Source organism: Trichechus manatus, unplaced genomic scaffold, assembly GCF_000243295.1.
Source record: "Trichechus manatus latirostris isolate Lorelei unplaced genomic scaffold, TriManLat1.0 scaffold00028, whole genome shotgun sequence".
Taxonomy (NCBI): domain Eukaryota; kingdom Metazoa; phylum Chordata; class Mammalia; order Sirenia; family Trichechidae; genus Trichechus; species Trichechus manatus.
The window spans coordinates 21061865-21078697 of NW_004443964.1; the positions used below are offsets into that span (position 1 = coordinate 21061865).

The 16833-nt window shown below is 39.6% G+C and overlaps 2 protein-coding genes across 2 annotated transcripts in view; one reads left to right on the forward strand and one right to left on the reverse strand.

Annotated features, from left to right (window-relative positions):
* Positions 1 to 16833, forward strand: part of PLEKHM1 (pleckstrin homology and RUN domain containing M1) — a 621215-nt gene that overhangs the window by 339856 nt on the left and 264526 nt on the right. The window lies entirely within an intron of this gene.
* LOC101344778 (leucine-rich repeat-containing protein 37A2-like) overlaps positions 1 to 16833 on the reverse strand; it is a 65998-nt gene that overhangs the window by 39787 nt on the left and 9378 nt on the right. Inside the window, exons 3-5 of the mRNA XM_023729155.1 lie at positions 6487 to 6558; positions 3429 to 3500; positions 2584 to 2664 (exon numbers count right to left, since the gene is read on the reverse strand). Coding sequence (XP_023584923.1) covers positions 2584 to 2603 — 20 coding nt within the window. The 5' untranslated portion in view covers positions 2604 to 2664; positions 3429 to 3500; positions 6487 to 6558. The remainder of the gene's footprint in view (positions 1 to 2583; positions 2665 to 3428; positions 3501 to 6486; positions 6559 to 16833) is intronic.

Sequence of the window (16833 nt, forward strand, 5' to 3'; positions counted from 1 at the left end):
GGCTGGTGGGTTCCAACCGCCATCCTTTCTGTTAGCAGCCAAGCACTTAACCACTGAGCCACCAGGGCTCATTTTCAGGAGATTTACTTACTGGGTTATAATTAGCTGGAACCTAAGTTTTACAGGGCCTGAAGCTTATCTAATTTGGGATATTCTCTCCAATAAAAAAGTGCAAAATTATACGTACAAAAATTGCTAGGGCACCTCCCAGGACTTTGGAAGGGGGCTATGCAAGTAACGGGCCCTAAGGCTTTAAGCTTTGTTCAATTCATGTCAAATCCACCTTGGCTGGGACCTTTTTAAAAAACTTTCTTAATGCAGGAAAAATACTGTTTTAACTTGTAAACACTCCTGTGCTGTGTCATATGGGTCATAAAATTACTTAGCTTTTTAAAGGTGGCATCTTTTCTTGGCAACTTGCCTTTGGAAAGAGATGCAGTAAAGCTTATATTTCACTTGTGGCAAATTACCTGTTAGAAAAATTCAACCAAAAACAAAGAAGTAGCCCAGCTTCCAACACACATTGTGACAATTGTGCCAATCTTTTCAACATACCTGTCAATTAGTTTTAGGGCTATACTCATTGCTGTCGAGTTGATTCCAACCCATAGGACAGAGTAGAACTGCGCCATGGAGTTTCCAAGGCTGTAGTCTTTATGGAAGCACACTGCTACATCTTTCTTCCTCGGAGTGGCTGGTGGGTTCAAACTGCCGACCTTTCGGTTAGCAGCTGAGCACTTAACCACTGCGCCACCAAGGCTTCTTTTTAGAGGTATAGCTGTATTCAAATCACATGTTCATTAGTTGATTTCCAATACCAGCTAGTTCTGATTCTTTCATTGCTATTTAGAAAATGCCGTTCTCTCTTGTTTAAGATCAACACAGAATTTTGAGACAAATAAGTTGGTCTCTCTTCCATCCACTTTTCCTATGAATTTTTTCTAACCCCCTACCCTTCCTCTGGAGCCCTGTGTTGGTGCAGTGAATAAGCACTTGGCTGCTAAGTGAAAGATCGGCAGTGCGAGCCCACCAGTCGCTCTCCTGGAGGAAGATGTGGCAGTCTGCTTCTGTAAAGATTACAGCCTTGGAAACCCTATGGGGCAGTTCTACTCTGTCCTACAGGGTTGCTATGAGTCGAAATTGACTCGACAGCAATGGGTTTGGTTTTTGGGGTTTACCGTTCCCCTCCTTTGCCATCCCCCTACCTTGTTACCCTGCTGCAGGGATCCTAGTGTGGCTCTTCTGTGTTTTCCCATCAACCTCCATTTCCTCCTTCCAGTCTGAAAGTCTCTTGGGGACAAAGTCCTGTCCGATTCCTCTTTGTACTCCCAGCACTTAGTACAGTGCCTGGTACACAGTGGTCATGACACTCAGTGAACGTTTTTGATTGATTTCATTAATTAAAGTGTGATTCCACACTCCCCCCCCCCATGTTGCCTACATAACTATAGTGAAAACTGAATTCTTATGAGGAACATTATGACATTGTTATTGAAGCTACCAAAGTTTCTTGGTGGTGGGACCTAAGGACCTTCCTCGCTGGTCTTTTATCATAGATTCTTCATAAGAGCCTCTGGTGCTGGCAAAAGAAAAAGGGACCCTTAAGTTTCTTTCCCCGGGGTGGGGGTGGGCTACAGACTGGCATCTGCAAGATCCGTTAATCCGGCTCTAGACACACCCAAAAGGAACTGTGTGAAACGGATTTTTGAACCATGAGACAGTCTTTTCCAAAGTCAGGTTTAGGGGAGAAGCTTGACCTTTGTCCAAAATTCCCATTAGGCCATTGAACATACCCACTATGATTTGCTTGGGTCAAAGAGAAATCACAGAATTTTCTAGCTGAAAGGGAATAAAACCCACACTTCTTGTTTGAGAAGCAGTCAAGAAAGAAGGCATTTGGAATTAGGCTAGAGCAATGTATTTTCTCTATTAACGTGTTCACACTATAGCTTAACATAAACACCATCTTTCTTCATGCTTCAAAGGTTCCTACTGTGCATAGATGATTCCTAACTTTTTGAAAAATGTATATACTTTTTGAAAAATAACGTTCTGGTTCGCTAGGAAGAGAAGTGCAGTCTGGCAGGTTTCCAGGAATTCCTTTTACTTTACAATCTCAAAGAAGCTGATGGCTGAGAAAGCACTCTCACTTTTGCTCCCTGGAGGGCTCTGTGCTAAGCGTTGTGCTTTGTGGCTAAACACTGCATACATTTAAGCAGTGAGAAACTTTACATGTGAGCTGGAATCCAAGTTAAATTCAAAGGTGGAATTCCAAGGCCCATCCACACACCCAAGCAGCATCACCGGAATTCCCATGACATTGCTGATTTGTCTGTTACTGGCTTGGTGACTTTTAAAGCCCGTGCCAAAGATTAGTACTAGGGAAAGCAGAGCGTGCCACATTTGAGTTAGACAAGTCTCTTGGCCTCTTTGTACCTTAGTTTCCTCATTAGAAAAAAATCGATCTTAAGGCATATATGTTTCAGAATTTGTACTGGGTTATATATCCAGCTAAATGATACTGTGTGATGTTTTTACACATAAATGATCTCTTTACATGTATCCATCTTCTATTTCACTTACATCTTGTGTAAAAACTGCATTCCATGCCAGGCCTGAAATGTTCCAAAGCCAACTTCTATGATTAAATTGCAACGAAGATTTCTACAAAAACAGACACGAGCAAGAGAAAAAAAAATTACTTCAGAACATCCATCCTTTGGCAATGATTCTAATTTATCTATGGTCAAAAATAACTTCGATACTTCCTCCAGACACTAAGAAAATCTCATTATGGAAGATATTTGCTTATAATTTATACTTTCATATTTATACATATGGTGCATTAGGTACAAAACAGTAAATAATAAAACTTAGATTAAGTGATGGTTATTTCTCTAGAACAGGGCTTCTCAACCTTAGCACTATTGACATTTTGGGCTAGGTAAATTTTTGTTCCAGTGATCATGAAGATAGCACGGGACCAGGCAACACTTGGTTCTGTTGTACATGGGGGTCGCCATGAATCACAGCCATCTCAACGGGAACTAATAACAACAACAACAACAATTTTTTTTGTTGTGAGGGCTGCTCTGTGCATTGTAGGATGCTCAGCAGCATCCCTGGCAGCTTCCCACTAGGATGTCAATAGCACACTCACAGTTGTGATCACCGAAAGTCTCTCCAGACACTGCAAATGTCCCCTGGGTGCAAATCGCCCCAGATGGGAACCACTGCTCTAGAATGATTTACTCTTATCTGTATAATAATTCTCACACTAATCTTTGTTAGAGCTGAAAAGGATTTGCTACATAGCTTTAGTAGCCTTCCACTAATAAAACTTTAATATTTCAAAATGAATAGCAAAAAGATTTACAATTAGGTTTTATAAAAATTCTAATTAAAATTAAGTTCTATTTGTAACTTACATAAAATTCAAAAAAGGTAGTGATTCAAATGTACGTCTTTCAATAAACTGTATTTTATTGCAGGATAAATCTCTAGGAAAAGTAAAAGAAAAATATTGCCTCAATTAGCTATTAGACATTAAAATAGTAGGAATAAATGGCAGAGTTCAGAATAATATTGAATAAGCTTTTGTCTAAACTATAAACCTTACTGATGGTTATCTAAACCTTCCAAGGCCCCTAACCCTGCCCTCACCTCCCCTAAGAGTCTCACCTTCATTAGTAAAATCTACAACTATGGATCTTGATAGATTTTGGAGGTACTCTTTCCTGAGAGTAGGACAATTGATTAGACGATCTTTTGTGGTCACATCAAAGTCTAAATTCAACGAGATTAAAGCTTTTATTCCTCAGCATAATTATAATTTATAATATTAAAAGGAATATTCTCACATTTATACACCTTCCTGGCTTAGTTCTCTTTTTCTAGGCCAGCTCAATACCAGAAGAAATAAAAGATACCCTCTGACATAATTTGAAAGGGAGTTACTCCTCTAATAAATATATAATCTTGAACAAATTTAGAATAATAGTTTTATCATATTAATAGAAATTTGTGTTTGGTTTTATACTGCCTTAATGTGCCATGAATGCAATTGCTACAGTTGTACAGTGGTGGCACACGAAAAACGCAACATAGAACTGGATTTTTATTTGAAAACACCCATTCTTGACTATAGTTAACCGTTTTACTTCCATTTACCCTGCATTAGTCCTTCACTTTTTACCTGGATGGGTGTAGCTATCTTCTGACTGGTGTCTCATCTCTAGGCTCTCCCTTTCTAATCCACCCTGCACATAGATTAACTCTCCAGCAGTGGTTCTCAAAGAGCACCATTACCTGGGAACTTATTGAAGAAGGAAATTCTTAGCCCTACTCTGGACCTACCGACTCAGTAACTATGAGGGTGAAGCCCACAATCTGTGCTTCAACAAGCCCTGATTCTGACGCAGACTAAAGTTTGAGAACCACTTGTCCTAGAGCGTTGCTGTGATAACATTGTTCCCCATGATGGCTCCTTAGTTTGGCATTCAAAGCCTAGAAGATCTGGCTCCAATCTCCTACTCTCCCTACTTTTACCCAAAGGTACTCATGACAGTCTTCAAACCCACATTCCACTTCCTGTGTTTTGCCTTTCTCCCACCCTCCTTTTGCAATCTTACAATATTCTTCCCAAGATGTCTGTCTGATGATACCCAATGGCCCTTAAAGACCCTGTTCAAACGGCATTTCTCTAGTAACATCTTCCCTGATCCAACTGAAAGTCTTTGCTCCCTACTCTGTGCTCCAGAAATAATTTATACCTCTCAGTGCCCGTATCTATTTCTTCTTTTTAATATAGTTATCTTTGTATCCCATTTCCCCTGAGCATGAATTCCTTGAACGCATAGATGAGGTCTTGCTCATGTGCATTGCCTACGATGTTTAAAACTGATAGATGGACATAAAGCAACCTCAATTATTTATCAAAAGAATGAATAGCTAAGGCGACATAAAGGAAAATGACTATTTACAAAGTTTACTTTTATTACTTCATGGCTCTGCAGCACTTAGTCCTCCACTTACAGCCTATTATTTTATGGTTCGAGCTTATGTGTTTGCTTCCCCTGCCACATCGGGAGTTTCTAGAAGGTTAGGAACCCTGTCTTACACATCTTTGTACCACCAGCCCTAGGCACAGTGCTTGACATACTGTTTTTAACTTTTTTATTGATTGACTATTTTTTAATGAATGAGAATACATATACTAACATGAAATAACTAGCTTACAAAGTATTCCAAAGTAGAAGTAAGGAAGGACCTGCTCCACTGAGCGGTTATCTCATTTGTTTTTCTCCAAATTGTGTTTGTAAGGTTTCGGAGCCCAGATGCCAGAGATGTCCAAGAAGATCAATGCAAAACTGGTCCTCCCACTAAGGCCTAAAAGGTTTGATGAGTCAAAGGACTACTTTTAGTATCATGTGAGGCTTTTTATCCCCAATTCTCTTAAGCCTTCCAAACTTGTAAGAAGAATCCATTTGCTAAAGGGCATCATCAAATAGCTTAATAAAGATTAATGATGCACATAACTCTAGGCTTCATGGACAAAGAATAAAAATCAAGCTTTTATAGCAAAGGACATAGTATCTCCTCATCTCTAAATAGATATAAATACCATGCAAGTATTCCTTCCTTGGCAAAAGGGCTGGAGAGATTTTTATTTTTTATTTAGCCAACAGTTAGGGGTATTTCTGATATGTTTACTTAGTGTGAACATTTCTAGCTATACCACTTAACCATCATTTTAAACATTTATTTGTAATATGGTAAAACCATTCCTGCATTGAAATCCTTAACACCAGTCCTTGGTAGCTAAATATGTTCTTTATAATATTGTTTACATAATTCAACTGTTTCATTAAATATTTGATATTTATATGTTAACTTAATTAAATCAAATTATCCAAAAATTTTGGGTTAATGGTATCCAAATTAATGTACGTATTCTATATTTTCTCGTCCTTATTAGACAACAAACAGAGGTTAACTTTAATTCCTCTTGTTCTATTAAACAAACTTTTTCAAATGTTTTCTATAAGGCCAGATACTAAATACTTTAGGCTTTGCCAGCCACAGACAGCCTCTGTCTCATACTCTTTCTTTCTTTTACAACCCTTTAAAAATGCAAAATCATTCTTAGTTCATGGGCACTATAAAAACAGACCATAGGCTGCAGACTAAATATAAACAGTATATGCACACTTATAAAACAAAGTTCATATGGGTGTCTATAATTATTCAGACCTTATTACCACTTTTCCTCTTTCACTGAAGATTTTTTTCTATCTGTATCTTGTCTCTATAAAATTGGAAATGCACAGGAGATATTTAATGCTAGAGATGCGCTGGGACCCTACAGACTTACAGAATTGCAGACTTATATTGCTGGAAAAAAAATTAGAGATTATCTAATCCAAGAGACTTATTCATTTTATATATAACTAAAAACTCAGAAATAAATATGATTAATTAACTTACAAATACTGGAGGGATAGCAGGCCTTCAAATGAATCCTTACGTAATTCGGTCAAATGATTGTCACTGAGAATTCTGGAAAATGAAAAGGTTATTTGTGGATCTAATGCAAACTAACTACAACTATTTGCTACACAGCACTATTACATGTGGGAGGAACCAGGGTGATGGTACCACCTAAATACTCTAATTTGTATTTAATTCGGGGATGGTGACCTCTTCTCTGTTTTCATTCAAACCTTTCTTCTCATGTCCTCCTTTGTGTCCATCTCCCTGCTTCTCCCTCCTCTGTCCCCACCCCACACATCCCTATCCACTCTTCCCACCAAACCATATATTTAATGCTTACTCTCTAGATCACAAAGTCCCTGTTAGAATTCAACTCTGGGTGGCACCAAGATTGGCAGAACTGCCATCTCCTCTGCTCTTTTCTCAACCTCATTATGAAAGCCCCACATGGTTCTATGTCAGGGCTGCAAGTGAAGCCATTTGACTCTTTGCCCTATTCATTTTTTGGGGAACTAAAATGTGCATAAAGTACATAAAACATAAATTTTCAGTTTAATGATCATAAAGCAAACACCATGTAATACCATTTCTATCAGGAAAGAACACTGTTAGCGTCCAAGAAGCCCCAGTGTACCCCTTCCAATCACAGTCCTCTCTCTGACCCCATAGGTAACCACTATCTTCACTTTTATGATAATAATTTCCTTGCTTTTTAAATATAGTTTTACCTATTATATGTCAACCACAAACAACATGGTTTAATTTTGCTTCTTCCTGAACTTTAAATGGAATCATATCACATATATTATTTTCTATTTTGTTTTTTCACTGAATATTATGTCTGTAAAATTCATTATGTTGTTGTATGTAGCTAAGGTTGGTTCATTTCAATGCCTTAGTGCTGTATGTCCAATAAGGGAGCCACTAGCCACATGTGACTAGTGAGTACTTGTAAGTTTCTTAGATCCAGCAGAAAGAACTAGAGAGATAGACAGGCTGATACAGAGAATCATTGCTTACTAGAAGCAGAAAGAGACTTTCTAGACCCAGCATCAGGTAGAAATACTGAAAAGAATAATTGACTAATTGCTGGAGACTAGTGTGGACTAGCATGAAAGATAAAAACTCCTGGAGGCCCAGCCTTAGGGGGACGTGGGGGACACATTTTCATGAGTTTTAACTCCAGGAGCCCTACCAAGTTCTCACTGTGAATCTCAGAGAAAAAAATCCCCTCATGATTCCTGAAGGAGGAGGGGAAAATTAGCAATTGTGAAATAGTTCTCTGTTCCCCTTAACAACAGCCTGCCCTCAAATGATATTACTTTACCAAAGCTTAATCAATGTGGGTTCTATCAGAGCCTAACTAAAGTGGGGAGTCCCTGGGTAGTGTAAAAGGTTAATGAGCTCAGCTGCTAACTAAAAAGTTGGAGGTTCTAGTCCACCCAGACACATCATAAAAGAAAGGCTTGGTGATCTACTTCAAAAATAAGCCACTGGAAAAAAACATCTATGGAGCACAGCTCTGCTCTGACACGCATGGGATTACCATGAGTTGGAACTGACTTGATGACAACTGTACTGGCTAACCATAGCGGAGAAATGGAAATACACAACTTCAACTCCCTCTAGCCTTTCCCATGTGGGAGAAAGGGATCATCAACTCCAGGTGCCTTCTAGCCAAATACCCAACTATAGCCCCCTCTAGCCCTCCTGGTTCACCTAAGGGGTGAAGGAAAAACGCTGAGAAGCACTTATGAAGGTCATAAACCAGGGGCACAGGCTCACTAAAAGACTGAGACGTAATCATAGAATTATAGAACACTTCCTCTCCCCTCATACCTTACCACTACATCAACATCAACAGGGTTTTACAGGGGATTGCAGCTAAAAGAATCTCAATTCCTTTTACCTGATATATCATATCTAGCTTTAAGCAAAAATTACAAGGCATGCTAAAAAGCAAAAAACATATTCTGAAGAGACAGGACAAGCATCAGAGCTACATTCACATATGGCTGATATTTGCGGTTATCAAGCTGGAAATTTTAAATAACTTTGATTAATACACTAACAGTTCTAGTGGAAAAAGTGGACGACATGCAAGATGAGTAAGATAAGCAAAGAGAATAAAAAAAAAGCCAGAAATTTAAAAAAACACTGTTATGGAAATGAAGAATGCCTTTGATGAGCTCATCGGTAGACTGAACACAACCAAGGAAAGAATCAGTGACCTTGAAGATATGCCAAGAGAAACTTCCCAAACTGAAAAGCAAACAGAAAAAAAGACTGGGAAAAAAAAGAAAGAAAAACAGAATACTGAAGAACTGTAGGACGATTTTAAAAGGTGTAACATACGCATAATGGGAATATTAGAAGGAGAAGAAAGACAGAAATAAATGGAAGACATATTGGAAGTAAGAATGGCTGAGAATTTTCCAAAATTGCTGACAGACACCAAACCACAGAACCAGGAAGCTCAGAGAACACCAAGGAGGAGAAATACCAAAAACTTTATACCTAGGCATATCATATTCAGACTGCAGACAAAGATAAAACCTCGAATGAAGACATAGGGGGGAAAAACATCTCATCCGTAAAGAAACAAAGATAAGAATTATATTGGACTTATCTTCAGAAAACATGCAAACAAAAAGAGATTGGATTCAGAAGTTTATCGAGCATCTACTATATGCCAGGTAGTAGGAGGGATTCAGGAGTGGCATAGTGGTTAAGAGCTCAGCTGCTAACCAAAAGGTCAGCAGTTTGAATCCACCAGCCTCTCCTTGGAAGCCCTATGAGGCAGTTCTACTCTGTTCTATAGGGTTGGTATCACTCGGAATCGACTCCACAGCAGTGGGTTTGGTTTTGGGGCTTATGAGGGATTCAAGGAAGAATAAGTCATGGTCCAGCTCTCCAAGAGCTTCCAGTATAAAAAATAATAATCATTGCACATCACCTTACAGTTTATAGAGTTCAATAGGTAGTCATCATGTTCCTAGCCTCCTACTTGTGGTGTCATAAGTGGTGGGGCAAGGAGGCAACCATAAAGGAAGCTAAAGGTGTCAGCAAATGTAAAGAATGAATGAAAGATCCATCTGCCCCATGAATACTGTCTTAGATATCTAGTGCTGCTATAACAGAAATACTACAAGTGAATCGCTTTAACAAATAGAGATTTATTCTTCCACAGTCTAGGACACTAGAAGTCCGAATTCAGGGTGCCAGCTCCAGGTGAGGACTTTCTTTCTCTGCTGGCTCTGGGGGAAAGTCCTTGTCATCAATTTTCCCCTGGTCGAGGAGCTTCTCAGAGCAGGAACCTTGGGTCCAAAGGATGCACTCTGCTCCCAGAGTTGCTGTCTTCATGGTATGAGTTTCCCCATCTGTCTGCTTGTTTCTCTCTTTTATATCTCAAAAGAGATTGATTCAAGGTAAACCTAATCTTGTAGATTGTTTCCTGCCTCATTAACATAAGTGCCTCTAATCCTGCTTCATTAACATTATACAGGTAGGATTTACAACATATAGGAAAATTACATCAGATGACAAAATGGTGGACAATCACACAATACGGGGAATCATAGCCTAGTCAAGTTGACACACAATCTTGGGGGAAACAATTCAGTCCATACTATTCCACTCTTTGACTCCCAAAAAGTCATGTCGTTCCCACATGTAAAACACATTCACCCGATCATATCACAGCAAAAGTCTTAAATCAACTCCAAGTCCAAAATCCCAAAATTCTTCTTCATCTGTGAAATCGAGAACACAAGTAATCTGCTTCCAAAGTACAATGGTGGAACAGGCACAAGCTAGATACTTCCATTACAAATGGGAGAAACTGGAGGGAAAGAAGGGATAACAGGCACCAAGCAAGTCAGCAGAACACATTACATTAGCCCTCAAGGATTGAAAATAATCCTCTGTTTTCTGAGACCATTTAGATAATGGCCTTGCCCTCCAGAGTCAAGGTATTGGTCACGCTCTCTGGATTCTGAGTGGAGGCCCCTTGGCCCTGGGCTTCAGCTCTACCTTCCAGGCCCACTGGGGCAGCAATTCTGCTCTCTCAGCTTTAGGCAGCCCCATTCTGCTAGTCCATCTGAGTGGTCCACCCTTTGAAGCCCTAAAGGTTGTACACCTACCCTTTTAGACCAAGGCAGCTCTGCTTCCCATGTCTCTTGTCTCTGCAGCTTCTGCTTCCTGGTTCCTTGGCCTCTCGGCCCCTTGGGCCTCACCGCCTGTGTCTGCCCTACTGGGGCAAGTGTTTCAAAACTCTTTAGTTCCACCAATAAGTGCCTGGAGGCACCCTACTCCACCAGGAAACGTTGGCTGAAAGGTACTCAGCTCTCTTGCCCTGTGAGTCAGCAAACCTTACTCCACTAGTAAGTGCTCAGAGGCACCCCACTCTTCCACGAAGCCTCCTGAGCAGACACTCAGCTCTCTCACTCTATGCTTCTGCTCCGGCTGCTATCTCATGCTGGTTTCCTGGTTCTACTGCCATTTTTCTGCTGCTGCTTCTCACCATCTGAGCTGTCTCCAGTGTAACAGCTCTCCTCACTTCCTTCTGAGTCCTCAGCAGAATTGTCTTTGATGTCTACAATTCCACAGTCTCTTCAAGGAAATCTAGGCTTTTTCTATTAGGCACTTTAGAACTTGTCCAGCCTCTATCCATTCATGGCTTCAAACCACATTTTAAGTATCTTTTAGAGCAGCACCCTACTCTCTCAGTACCAAATGCTGTCTTAGGCTGGGTTCTCTAGAGAAGCAAAACCAGTAAAGTATATAATAATATATACAGAGAGAGATTTATGTCTAGGAAATTGCTCAAGCAGTTGTAGAGGCTGGAACACCCAAAATCTGTGGTTCAGGCTAGAGGCTTCTGATTCACGTAGCCACCAGGGCTGGCGAACCTGAGATCAGGAGGTCAGAGAGCAGGGCTCTTGCTCGCAGGCTGCGAAGACCAATGAATCCCAAGACCGCAGGTAAGCTCTAGCTCAAGTCCTAAGAACTGTAGGTCAGATGAACAGAAGTCAGCTGCAGGATCCAGAGTGAGCAAAAGCCCACAAGCCTTCCCAGATAATCCACTTACATTCAATGCAGGCCACACGCCCAAGGAAACTCCCTTTCAACTGTTTGGCTACTCACAGCAGATCCCATCATGGACGTGGTCACATTATATCAAATCTCATCATGGAAGTGATCGCATCATTATACGACTGCCAGACTACATCAGAACTGCCAAACCACTAAGAATCATGGCCCAGCCAAGTTGACACACAACCCAAACAATCACAAATACCTCCTCCTCTTGCTTCTTAAGCCTCTAAACCTTTGGCTTGCCCACTTACCTCAATTTGTTAGTATTCACCTCCCACTTCCAGGAATTTTTTATTTTTTAAAAAAGAACATGTCACCAGCGTCTTCTGTGTTATTTACAGTAAGATTCGGCATATCTGTCTCCCAGTCCTCATGGCCAAGTGAAGAACAAAGCCAAGCCAAAACACAATGCTGGACCAGAAGACGTTCATAATGGAGGAAGGACCAACTAGTGGGATACCCTGGTGAAGGGCAGTGTTGCCCGAAGAGGGCGTGCTGGTCAGTATTGCTGCTCCCCAACTATTCCCACCTCTCTGCTTTAAGGTATGTGGTAGGTGTGCCCTTGCCGGTTCCCTGTGATTGGTAGAGCCATGTGACCAGCTTTGGCCAATGAGCTGTAAGCAGAAGAGATATGTGTCAATCACTCCTAGGTTGAGTGTGTAATTGTCAGAGCAAGACTAGCCTAGAGCTACGATGCCCGATATGGCAGACACAGCTGGCTACGGAGCACTTGGATAGTGGTTAGTCCAAACTAAGATGCACTGTACATGTAAGATACATACTGGATCTCAAAGACTTGGTAAAAAAAAGTATATATAGCTTATTAATGTGTTTATATTGATTACACATTGAAATGATAATATTGAGTTAAATAAAATACATGATTAAAATTAAATAAAAAAGACGAGATTGGAGCAAAATATTTAAAGTATTTTTAAAGGAAAAAAAAAAAAAACCACCAACCAAGAATTCTGTATCCAGTGAAATTATTCTTCAAAAGCAAGGGAGAAATAACGACTTTCTCAGACAAACAAAAAATTAAGAGGATTTGTCACCAGTAGACCTACCTTGTAAGAAATGTTAAAAGAAGTTCTTAAAGAATAAAATGATACAAGTCAGAACCTTAGATCTACATAAATAAAGAAAGAGCATTCGAGAAGGAATAATGAAGTTAAAATAAAATCCTTTACATTTCTTATTCTTAACTGATATGACAGACAACAGTTTGTTTAAAATAATAATACCAACAATATACTGGATGATTATAGCTTATGGATAAGGGAAATGTATGACAGCAATGTTATAGAGGATGAGGCAGTATAGTATTATTTGAAAGTGAATTTAGATTAGTTGTAAATGGATACTGCAAACTCTAGGGAAACCACTGTAAAATTTTTTTAATAGTATAATCAATATGGTAAGTGAAGAAAGAAAATTAAATCATACAAAATGCCCAATTAAAACCAGAGAAAGCAAAAAAAGAGGGAAAGACAAAAAAGAAACAAAGAACAAGGGCAACAAACAGAAAACAATTATAAATATGATAGCTATTAATTCAGTTATATCTATAATAACTTACATGTGAATAGTCTAAATATACCAATCAAAAGACAAGACTATCAGAGTGAATTAAAAAAAAACAAGACACAACTATAGGTTGTCTATACGAAACTCGCTTTAAATATAAAAGACACAGTTGGATTAAAAGTAATAGGATGGAGAAAGATATACCAACAACAGATGAATGGATAAACACAAGGTGGTACATACATACAATGGAATACTACTTGGCCAGTAGGAGAAATGAAGTCTTGATACATGCTACAATATGGATGGAGATGGAAGACACTGTGCTGGGTGAGGTAAGTCAATCACAAAAGGATAAATATTGCATGACCTCACTTATACAAAAAGACAAGAAAAGGCAAATATATTAAGAAGAAAGTTTATTAGTGGTTACCAGGGGCAGGACCCCCACGTGTCTGTCAGTTTGTCATATCGTGGGGCCTTGCATGTGGCTGTGATGCTGGAAGCTATGCCATCGGTATTCAAATACCAAAAGGATGTCAGAAGAGAATCTGAAACCTGCTCTTGAACATTGAGTAGCTAAAGTGAAAGGAAGAAATGATGAAGTAAGAGAGCTGAACAGAAGATTTCTAAGCATGGCACAAGAAGACAAAGTAAAGTATTATAATGAAATGTGCAAAGACCTGGAGATAGAAAACCAAAAGGGAAGTACACGCTTGGCATTTTTCAAGCTGAAAGAACTGAAGAAAAAAATTCAAGCCTCAAGTTGCAATATTGAAGGATTCTATGGAGAAAATATTAAACGACGCAGGAAGCATCAAAAGCAGATGGAAGGAATGAACAGAGTCACTATACAAAAAAGAATTGGTCGATGTTCAACCATTTCAGGAGGTAGCATACGATCAGGAACCGATGGTACCGAAAGAAGTCTAAGCTGCACTGGAGGCAGTGGTGAAAAACAAAGCTCCAGGAATTGACAAAATACCAACTGAGGTGTTTCAACAAATGGATGCAGTGCTGGAAATGCTCACTTATCTATGCCAAGAAATTTGGAAGACAGCTACCTGGCCAAGCAACAGGAAGAGATCCACATTTATGCCTACTCCAGAGAAAGGTGATCCAACCAAATGTAGAAATTATTGAACAGTATCATTAATATCATGCGCAAGTAAAATTTTGCTGAACACCATTCAAAAAGATCAATCAGAAGACTCATTCAAAAGCAGCTGCAGCAGTATACTGACAGGGAACTACCAAGAAATTCAAGTCGCGTTCAGAAAAGGACGTGAAATGAGGGAATATCATTGCTGATGTCAGACGGATCCTGGCTGAAAGCTGAGAATACCAGAAAGATGTTTACATGTGTTTTATTGACTATGCAAAGGCATTTGATTGTGTGGATCATAACAAATTACGGATAACATTGTGAAGCATGGGAATTCCAGAACAGATTAATTGTGCTCATGAGGAACCTGTACATGGATCAAAAGGCAGTTGTTCGAATAGAACAAGGGGATACTGAGTGGTTTAAAGTCAGGAAAGTTGTGCATCAGGGTTGTAATCCTTCACCATTCTTATTCAATCTGTATGCTGAGCAAATAATCTGAGGAGCTGGACTATATAAAGAAGAACAGGGCATCAGGAATGGAGGAAGACTCATTAACAACTTGCATTATACAGATGACACAACCTTGCTTGCTGAAAGTGAAGAGGACTTGAAGCACTTACTGATGAAGATCAAAGACCACAGCCTTCAGGACAGATTACACTTCAACATAAAGACAACAAAAATGCTCACAACTGGACCAATAAGCAACAACATGATAAACCTAGAAAAAACTGAAGTTATCAAGGATTTCATTTTACTTGGATCCACAATCAACACCCATGGAAGCAGCAGTCAAGAAATCAAAAGACGCATTGCATTGGGAAAATCTGCTGCAAAAGACCTCTTTAAAATTGTTGAAAATCAAAGATGTCATCTTGAAGACTAAGGTGCATCTTACCCAAGCCATGGTATTTTCAATCGCCTCATATGCATGTGAAAGCTGGACAATGAATAAGGAAGACCAAAAAAGAATTGATGCCTTTGAACTGTGGTGTTGGGGAAGAATTTCGAGTATACTATGGACTTCCAAAAGAATGAACAAATGTGTCTTGGAAGTACAATCAGAATGCTCCTTAGAAGCAAGGATGGCAAGATTACGTCTCACATGTTTTAGACATGTTATCAGGAGGGATCAGTCCCTGGAGAAGGATATCATGCTTGCTAAAGTAGAGGGTAGGCAAAAAAAAGGAAGACCCTCAACAAGATGGATTGACACAGTGGCTGCAACAATAGGCTTAAGTATAACAAGGATTGTGAGGATGGCACAGGACTGAGTGGTGTTTCGTTCTGTCGTACATAGGGTTGCTATGAGTCGGAACCAACTTGACAATGCCTAACAACAACAGGGGTGGGAGAGATGGGGAAAAGGGAGGTTAACAGTGATGGAAATACCACATTGATTAAGGGTAGGGTTGCACGGTCAATTATTGTAATTGCTGTCAATAGGTTGAACACTGTAAAAAGCTGAATTGGCAAAAGTTGTGAAATAGATATATTTACAACAATGTCGAAAAAAGAGTAGCTGCTGAGGCTGCTTATGTACAGTCAAAAATCTCAGGGGTTTGGTTTCTTGGTTTGGAGGTTTAGGGTCATGGTTTCAGAGGACATCCCATTTGGGGCTCCTGTTCTACCTCCTAGTTCACTGTGTTGCGCCTGGGGTCTTAAAAGCTTGCAAGCAGCCATTCAAGGCACAACAATTGAACTCTATTTGCCTGGAGCAACAGAGGAAGAAGGAGAGTCAGGAATAGAAGAAGGATACAGAAGATGTGGCTAATTGCCTCCATGAATGACTGCCTCCTTTGCCATGAGACCAGAACTGGATGGTGCCGGCTAACATTACTGAACATTTTGATGAAAGATTCCATAGAAGAATCCTGATCAAAAGGGGGAAAATGCATAACAGAAATTCTGATTCTCCAGGATTCCAGACATCCTGGAGCCATGAAGGTTGGATGAACCCCTGAAAATATTGCTCTGAGATCATCTTTAAACTTTAAGCCAAAAATGTCCCCTGAAGTGTACTTAAAACCAAACAATAGTAGTTTAGCTTAACCAGTAAAAAATGTGTGCCTTGAGCATTATGCTCTTTTAAGAACTATCTACATGGGATCATACTGACAACAGCAACTTGAAAGATTAGAACCCTAGGGGGCAGTGAGTTTATGTTAATGAGGGAGGAACAACTCAGAAAAGGAGGGTGAGAATGGTTGCACAACTCAAAAAATGTAATCAATGTCACTAAATGGTACATGCAGAAACTGTTGAATTGGTGTATGTTTTGCTGTATATATTCTCAACAACAACAACAAAATAAATAAAATTTTTAAAAAATTGTGACATGCAGTGAATGCAGTTGTTATAGATTGAGGTGTGTTCCCCTAAAATGCATGCCAACTTGGCTAGGCCATGATTCCTAGTATTGTGTGGTTGTCCTCCATTTCGTGATCTGACGTGATTACCTATGTGTTGCAAATCCTAACCTCTACAATGTAAATGAGTCAGGATTAGAGGAAACTATGTTAATGTGGCAGGACACAATCTACAGGATTAGGTTGTATGCTGAGTCAATATCTTTTGAGATATAAAAGAGAAAAGCGAGCAGAGAGACG